This window comes from Arachis ipaensis, chromosome B03 (genome assembly GCF_000816755.2).
Source record: "Arachis ipaensis cultivar K30076 chromosome B03, Araip1.1, whole genome shotgun sequence".
Classification (NCBI taxonomy): Eukaryota; Viridiplantae; Streptophyta; class Magnoliopsida; order Fabales; family Fabaceae; genus Arachis; species Arachis ipaensis.
In genome coordinates this window covers 126,228,980-126,237,875 of record NC_029787.2, presented here as the reverse complement: position 1 = coordinate 126,237,875, position 8,896 = coordinate 126,228,980, and the positions used below count along the sequence as shown (strand labels likewise).

Genomic DNA, 8,896 nt, shown 5'->3' with positions numbered 1-8,896 from the left:
AGCATTGAGTGAAAGTGAGCGAGAAAATTTAAGAAGAAGTAATTAGATTATAAGGATATTTTAGACATTTTAAGTTTTAAATGAAATTCTAATGGAATAGAATTTCAAATCCTACCTATTTGAATTGAAATTGATTTTGAGAAAAAATAATGAAATTGAATTGAATTCCATATAAACTAATTTAAATATTTTTGTTTTAAACACTGAAATTAACTTTTAAATTCTTTTTTGATTTCATGATGAAACTATAATGCGAACACGTAAAATTGAATATGTCCCTCTCTTGTTGTATTAAAAAATTGGATAGAAAGTTAAAGAGTTCATTCGATTCAATTCTCAACTTATGACATGAACAAATTAAGTTAAGGGTCTTTTTTTATTATTTCAAAAAATTAAATAAAAAATAAAATAATTCTCTTTTTATTCAACTTTAATCTATCTATCTTATTTTTATTTTCAATTACAATTTATCTTTTTTATTCAATTTCAATTCTCGTCTCATTTTTTTTTTTCCTTGTCATTTGGTCTAGTTTATTCTATATTCATTATAGATTATCATCCTTAGGATAGTCACACTTCACAATTGATATGTAGATGGAATGCATATTTTAATGGATTCAAAGAGACGGACAAATTAAAGCTGTTATGCTAGTAGATACCAACAATGTTTATTAATTTGTATCACTGTCAATTGAAGTTAAATGTTTCTTCGTTTTACTTATTATTATATCAATCTTTTTATTGATTTAATTGGCATAATTATGTAGATGGCGATTGATTTCACAGCATGCAACATGATGTTTGTGGACCTTGAAAATTAATGGGCCGTGTTGATGTCCAACAATTTGCTGCAAAATACACAGGGGTTGGGTTTGTCAATATTGATGTGGACGAGTTTATGGTATATCCCTCCTTCTCTTTCACCATAACTCTCTTGTTTCATTCTATATAGCAACCCATTATAAGTTTTTAGATTCGGTGAAATTATTCTCACCTCCCATGTTTGGTGAAATCCAACCTTGTACTCCTTCTGTGTACATTGATTTAGTGATTAATTCACTAGTCCGCTTAAATAAATATCGAGAGTTTAAATTCTGTCTTATACATATAATAATCTATTGATTAGTGACAAACTCTTAAATAAAATTCTGATCCGTACTTAATTAGTCTTTAGTCTGTCGAATTGAAAGATATTTTGGACAATATATATATATATATATATATATATATATTGTCCCTAACGTTTCAATCGTCCTATTTAAATCCCTAACGTTTCAAAACTGACTCAATGTTGTCCTACTGTTAGGAATCTGTTAACAAAATTGACGGCGGGACAAAATTGAGACGATTTTGAAACGTTAGGGACTTAAATAGAACGTTGGGGACAAAAATGATACATAGAAATAAATTTTAATTTTATCCTTCAATAATATCAATTTTTTACTATATATAGTATTCAATTATTTTTTAATCACATCTAAGTAAATTACACTTAATCATATTACTTTCATTTTAAATAAATTAATTTTTTTATAATTTTACTCTTAAAGATTTTGTTATCATGAAATGTTTGTAGAATGACTAGTATATAAACTTGCAGAAAAAAAATATATATATATACAATAAAATATAAATTATACCTTTTGTCTCTAATGTATCAAAATTTTTTAAATTTATAAAAAAATAAATTTATTTAAAATAAAAGTAATGTGATTAAAAAATAATTGAATACTATGTACAGCAAAAAATTAATATTATTGAAAGATAAAATAAAATTAAAATTTATTTTTATGTATCGTTTTTGTCCTTAACGTTTTCGTCCTATTTAAGTCCCTAACGTTTCAAAATCGTCTCAATTTTTTCCCTCCGTCAATTCTGTTAAGGGATCCCTAACGGCAGGATAACATTGAGTCAATTTTGAAATGTTAGGGACTTAAATAGGACGATTGAAACGTTAGGGACAACTTTGGAACTTATTCCAAAGGTTGGGGACAAAAACAATACTTTACTCTTTCTACATTTTTCTTTACTAAATAAGACCTTTTTTTTTTTAAAGAAAAACAATAGTATCTAGACAAATAAAGGTAGATCATGATAAATTTTACTAAATTTCAAGAAAAAAAAAAGTACAATTTCTTTATCAGCCTACCACAAAATTAATGATTGATTGATTCTAGCACCTATGAAACTTATTTGAAATCACTATTGTAATTGAAAACAGGTGTCTCAAGGATGAAAGATCCATGTGCAGGTAATGGCAACACCATGCTTATTAAGAAAGACATTCATAAAGTGGTTGGAGTTAGAAATCAGGAGCTACAAAGATGGAGGGAGAACAAGCAAGGTTATGTTGGATCACCTAAAAAAACAAAATAGAGGTGTCATTGTTTAATGTGATTCAAATCAGAATGAAAATTATTTTTCTAGACCTATTTGTCATGTGTCGGTGCTAATTTTAAAAATGGAAAACGACATAAAAGGGGTTACCGATTCATGTCTCTATTATTTGTAACCTCACATCCATTGGATTCTTTATTGATATTTGACACTAACACTACTCATCAAAGATTATATTATAACCATCAATATTATTTGGTCAACCAACACAATTCTCTCTTTTTTTTTTTTTCTTAAACAAAATAAATTATTATAAAATACAAGGCCAAAGGAGAATGAAAAAAAAAAAAAAATTCATGTCATGGGACCTTAGAGAAATATCTAGAGACAAGTCATTTTCATAATAAGCAATTAATATGAGAAACTAAATAAGAAGCCTATAACTTCTTTAACTGAAACCACTCATAAGATGAACCATACACACTTTACACATAGCAAGTAGCAACGTGTTATAATAATATTAATAAAACAAAATCCAAGGCAACTTGTGGTGTTACACTTATTTATGTAAATTACAATATAACTATAATTAACTACCTTAATAGACCAATTCTCAAGTTACAATCACAAAAAGTTTTCACACACCAACGATTTTCTGCTATCAATTCAAAACCTGGGTAGCAGCAACCAACCATGCCTTGTTTATTAGTATTATGCACAATTTCTTCAAGACTAGAGCTGGAAATTACATTACATATATATACAGTGTAAGTAATAAAAGATTGAGAGAATTAGTTTATTTATATATATATATATATATATATATCATGTTCATGATGACAGTTTATAATCCTTTCTCATAATCTTCTTAAGCTCATGCTTCTGATGTGTGGAAAGCCTTGAAGGGAACATAACATCAAACTTGATTCTCAAGGATCCTTTCTTCCCTGGTTCTTTAGAAATTGGCATCCCTTCATTTGGGACCACCATAACATGCCTCGGTTTCACAACATCGGTCACTTCGATGGCGATTTCTCTTCCGTCCAAGGTTGTCAAGTTGAGTGTCTTCCCTGAGAGTGCCTCCACAAGCAAGATCTTCTGTGTGATCACTAAGTCATTTCCATCTCTCTTGAACACAGCATGTGGTTTCTCATCCACTACAAAGACTAGATCAGAAGGTTGAGACCCTCCTTGTTCTTGGTTTCCTTTTCCAGGGAATGTTATCTTTGTTCCTTTTTTCCAACCTGGTTTAATGTCTATCTTCAAGGTTTCTTCCACACACTTCAACTTGCTGCTAAAACCAAAAACAGAGGAACTTTTTTAAGTTCACTCAACCGCTTATTACTAGGTCAATTGTTGTGCATTCGCAACGATATAACTCTATTTAAGAACCGTTAGATAATTTGATATATCTGATATAATACAGTGGTTCTTAACTATTATTATAAATCGGAACTTAGGGGTGACGCTGGTAAAATAAAACTAAGGTATATTCAAATCAAACTTAGGAATGAAGAGATATTGTGATTGGAATGGCTAAGTTGAAGATTACTACAACCAATAAAAAAAAAATACTGTATTCAACTTAGTAATTTTTTATAGTTAGTTGTTAATGGAAGAATGGTCTTAGCATTTTGTGTATTGTTATTTGTTAATAACCAATTAAATAAACACAGGAGGGACCAACACAAATGCCAAGAAATAAATAAATGAAACAAGAAAATTGATTTTTTCTGTGGCATGTGGATACACATGTAATCTTGCGTGTCTACACATTAGGCCTACTCAATGTACAGCCAAAAATTTCAGTGTAGTAGCCACAGCCAAATTAATTACAGAAAACAAAATTCTGCAGATGAGTTAAATAAAAATGATGGCCAAAGCAAGACAAAAATCATAGGGGTATTGATTGAAGTTAGGAAAAGATTCAAGTTCAAGAATCAAGAGCCTAAAGTATATGTACTAAGTGATAACAATGAGTTTCAGTACTAGTAGATTTTCAATTAGTTATAGTCCAAACATGTAGCCGACAAAGGCATGCAACATTAATAATATAGCTTAACTAAATCAAATAACATCTCCAAAATTTGTAAATTTGTAACCAAATCAAGAAGCAGAAAACCATCACAAAATCAGACCTAAAGCCTCAATTCAACACTTGTAATGCATACCGCAATGTAAAACCATGGCATGGATTAATTAAAGAAAGAGGAGTAATTGTAACTACTACTTACCCGAGTTCATCAACAACATTTCTTGAGATCTTCAACTTCTTTCTACAACCTTTGTAAAGCTCCTCAAGGGTGCACACAAGTTTGGTCTCAACCACCACCCCTGCTTTCTCCTCCTTCACATTATTATTCCTACCATCATAGTCTTGTTCCTTTTTGTTAACCTTCATGGAATTGAGAGGGTAGTGGCCATAGAAATCATAGATCTGGCGCTTTTTGGGGTCACTCAAGACATCATAGGCCTCAGATATCTGCTTGAACTTTGCTTCAGCTTCTTCCTTGTTCTTCACTTCTTGATGGTGGTTCCTATCTGGATGCCACTTCATTGCAAGCCTCTTGTATGCTTTCTTAAGCTCCTCTTCTGTGGCGTGACGATTCACCTTCAGAACCTTGTAGTAGTCCCCTGCACCCATCTTCTTCACAATTCACCTCAATTTTGTGAAAAAAGGGGAAAAAAAATACTTTTGTAATGGGGTTTATGGAAACTGAAAAGTGAGAAGTTTCTTCTTTTGAATTCACAATTCAGTTCAATTATATGGAAAAAAGATTATAACTTTCGTGATGGGGTTTATGAAAAGTTTCAATTTTTGGGTTTGGTATGTGTGGTTGCAAAAGGGGGTGGTTGTTGGTGGTGGAGGGTTAGTGAGTTGAAGAAGAAAGGAGCGTGTTAGTGCTACAGTAATAAGCAGTTCCAGCTGTTGAAAGAAACAAGGGACAATGCACACGCGCAAAAGTAGCAGGATTCACGTTCACCTTCCGCCAGAGAGAGAGAGAGAAAAAGAGAAAGAGAACACTGACAGAGAGTTAGGACTTGAGAGTGTGTGTTTATTTGAAGAAAGAGAGAGATGAGATGAGAATTAAGGTTGGGTACTTGGATGATGCTGATTGATTGCTGAGACTTGCATTTTGATTTTTCGGAATATTTGATTTTTTCAGAGAGAGAGAGAGAGAGAGAGAAGAGTGTGTGCTGTCATAAGCACTTGTTTCAGCAAGCACCAATAGATAAAAGCCAGGTATTCATATCAAGTTATATATTATTCTGGAAAATCCTTTCTTTTTCTTAAAATAAAAAAAAATGGTGAGATCCCTGGAGGCTAGAATACATCTCTAATTTCTCAGACCGTTTTGTGGACTTGAAACGGAGAATCACTCAAAATATGGAATTGACAGCACAGTCAGTTACTTGATTTTGAATTAAGTTCTCTCTATTTGATTTACAGATTTAGGCCTTTATTAGGGTCCTTTTTTTTTTCCTTTTGTAAATAACTAGAATTTATGTATGAAAATAAATTATTTGTTACCAATGATGCTTTAATTTAGTTAAAATAGATTACGTCACCAATACCAAAAAAAACCCTATTAAAATGTTTGTAAAGTAACAAGAGATTAATTCTTGTGTTTAACGATAATAAAATTTTCGATTGTAAATAAAAACCATCAATATTACACTTGAAAACTAATAAATAAAAGAATTTTGTTAACTTATAGTCTTATACTCTAAAAACACAGGTTAAAATATACTTTTAATATACAAATTAGCTAAATTCTAAAGAAAATAGCAATATTTTGGTTAATTTTGGAAACTTGTAGGGTGAGTTACTTTTGAGTTTTGAGTTAGAGAAATGAAGCTAAGACTTGAATGGGTTTGATCAAGTTTGAGAAAGGACAAGTGCTTAGTTTTTGATTTAAGAAAGAGAAGGCAGAATTACAGCGAAGAAATGCCTGGCGAGTGGAGAAAGAAGACATGTTAGGTTTATGAGATAGTGATTAAAGAAGTGATCAATATTATAATGAGATTGAGAACGTGCAATGGAGTGGGATGGTAGGCATAATATAGCTGGAGTGAAACGAAAGAGAGGTACCACCAACCATGATGTTTCTTTTCCTTTTCCAATTCACTGTTTCCTTCCAAAACACTAAGGACCCAGAATCTAGTTGGTGCTCTTAGAGGGATCTTACACTTAAAATACAGGTTTAAATTAATCTTCTTTTTTTTCTTATTTTTTCTCAAGCATATCTAATGTCGGATTTAATGGTTTTCATAAAACTCCCTCTTATTTTTGGATCAAGGCCTTTAAAATTTGGATCACTGTGTGGGGGGTGATGGAGCCCTTTAAATAAATATCCTATTAAGCCCAATTCTCAAAAAATAAAGAAGCCCAAGGATCTATTAAAGTTTATATGAGAAACAATTCAACTATTCGAGACATAACTAAAACTATGCATTCATACAACTAAAACTTTGTAGAAATGGTTTGTGTAGTTATTTCTGTTTTGTACATTTAAGTTGATTAATATTTTTTCATTATTCATAGTTTAAAGCTACCCTCAATTGTCCATAACACAATTTGTAACGTAACCCTACTAGTGTCAGATTGTACCAAAGGGGGGTTAAAGGCACTGTGTTCCAATTTGATTTGCAACAACCATCACCGACCAGATCTTTTGTTCTAATCAAAAGTAGGGGATGAGGCTTTGTGATTAGACACTATTCTGCAGTGCCAAGTGCTATAGTCAAGGATTAAGTTATAAAGTCAAACTGACGTAATAATCAGCAATTCAACATCATAGTGAGTGTCTTGTTACCACTTGATGATAATTGATAATGCTTCACATTTTGTGCAATTTTTATTTTTAATATGGAAAGTAAAATTGTGTTTTCGCTCAATATTGATATTCGATATTTTGTTAGTTTGTGGAGCAGGTTTTCAATATGCAGGAGACAATAGGGGTGTGCATGGGTCGGGTGAAACCGGGTTTGATGTAACCCAGACCCGACCCGAAATATATATCGGGCCTATTTGTTAGACTCGGACCCGACCCTAGACCCGATGAAACCTATACACTTTCGGGCCATGATTATACCGGGTAAAAACCGGGTGAAAACCGGGCCGTTAACATTATATTACCTTGATACCTTCTTGTAAATTAGCATGTAAAAATATCCAAATTTCTAAGACTCCAACCATTATTTGACATGGTAAAATTCACTTAGAAAAATATAATAAGAACTAACTCTTCTCTAAAATCAAAGTATAACCATAATCAATACTAATATTGCCTAATAACACCAAATATTTAAATCAATACAAATAACACAAGATTATGCATTAGTCTAAAGTCTTATGCATTTTAAACATAAAACATTAACTTATAGTCTTATATATAATGACTAATAACACAAAATATTAAGGTTTACAATACTTAAATTTCACATAATAATAGCCATCATCCATCACTAATAACACAAAATATTAATTGTGTATGATGACCGGGCCGATTTCGGGTGACCCGAGCTATGGCCCGGACCCGACCCGAAATAATGACCGGGTCTACTTTTGAAACCCATACCCGACCCTAGACCCGATGAAATCACATCAAATTAGCCCCTAAAGTGTTCCGGACCGGGTCGGATCTTCGGGCCGGACCGGGCCATGCACACCCCTAGGAGACATGATGAAACAGGATCGTCAGCAACATAGCAGCATCCTGTCAACACACGGGGTGTGATGAAATAGGAACGTCAACTACGTAGCAGCACCTTGTCAACATGCGGGTGGCATGGTGCTTTAGAAATTTACTAGCTTTTGTATAGATTAGCGTGCGTTTTCGAGGAATAACATATATGCGAAATAGACCAAAACTTTTTAAATAGAGCTCCTTCTTCTTCAATTTGATGTCACCGAGTGAGAGTGCGTTTGAGAGAGAAGCTAAAGTGAAGAAGAAGAAGAGAGTTGGGTTAATAGTGTTAGTGTTAGTGTAGCTAATTTTTTTTTTAAAAGAGTGATTATACAAAAAAAAATATTAGTTTCTATTAATAAAAAATAGTACGTAATTGTACTGCACCCAAAGAATATATTATTAAGGGTAAAGTACTAAATTAGTCCCCTATGTTTGGGCGTAATTCTGTTTTGGTCTTTAAGGTTTAAAGTGTTCTATTTAAATCCAAAAAAGTTTCATTTAGCATCAATTTAGTCCCACACTGAGGTCAAAATTAAATAATTAACAAAATGTCCTACATAACAACAGTTCAAGAACAAAATCGATAATCTGGAGAACAAGTACAAGCTCCAGAGGCACAAAATCAATCATTGATGCATCAATACATTTATTTATCATTTTCTTTAGTTTTATAGAAAATATTTTATTTATATTATAAAAAATAATAAATAAATGTATTGATGTATCAATGGTTGATTTTATGCCTCTGGAGCTTGTACTTATTCTCCAGATTATCGATTTTGTACTTGTACTGTTGTTATGTAGGACATTTTGTTAATTATTTAATTTTGACCTCACTGTGGGACTAAATTGATGCTAAATGAAAC

The 8,896-nt window shown here is 31.9% G+C and overlaps 1 protein-coding gene across 2 annotated transcripts; it reads right to left on the bottom strand.

The window, feature by feature from the left end:
* LOC107631924 (dnaJ homolog subfamily B member 13) lies at nt 2,835-5,652 on the bottom strand. Of its 2 annotated transcripts, none has more exons than XM_016335519.2 (2): nt 4,572-5,652; nt 2,835-3,631 (listed from the first exon to the last, which is right to left on the bottom strand). In XM_016335519.2, exons 1-2 carry the CDS (start codon nt 4,979-4,981, stop codon nt 3,169-3,171), a joined length of 873 nt encoding a protein of 290 aa, XP_016191005.1. In that variant the 5' UTR covers nt 4,982-5,652; the 3' UTR covers nt 2,835-3,168. The 2 variants fall into 2 exon arrangements, with proteins under 2 accessions (XP_016191005.1, XP_016191006.1); XM_016335520.2 differs by having other exon boundaries at nt 2,835-3,628; nt 4,572-5,553.

Excerpts from the sequence above, each read along its gene's own strand:
- LOC107631924 (XM_016335519.2), bottom strand. The coding sequence starts at position 4,981 with ATGGGTGCAGGGGACTACTACAAGGTTCTGAAGGTGAATCGTCACGCC. Across the intron at positions 3,632-4,571 it reads AATGTTGTTGATGAACTCGG|CAGCAAGTTGAAGTGTGTGG; the intron begins GTAAGTAGTAGT and ends TTTTGGTTTTAG.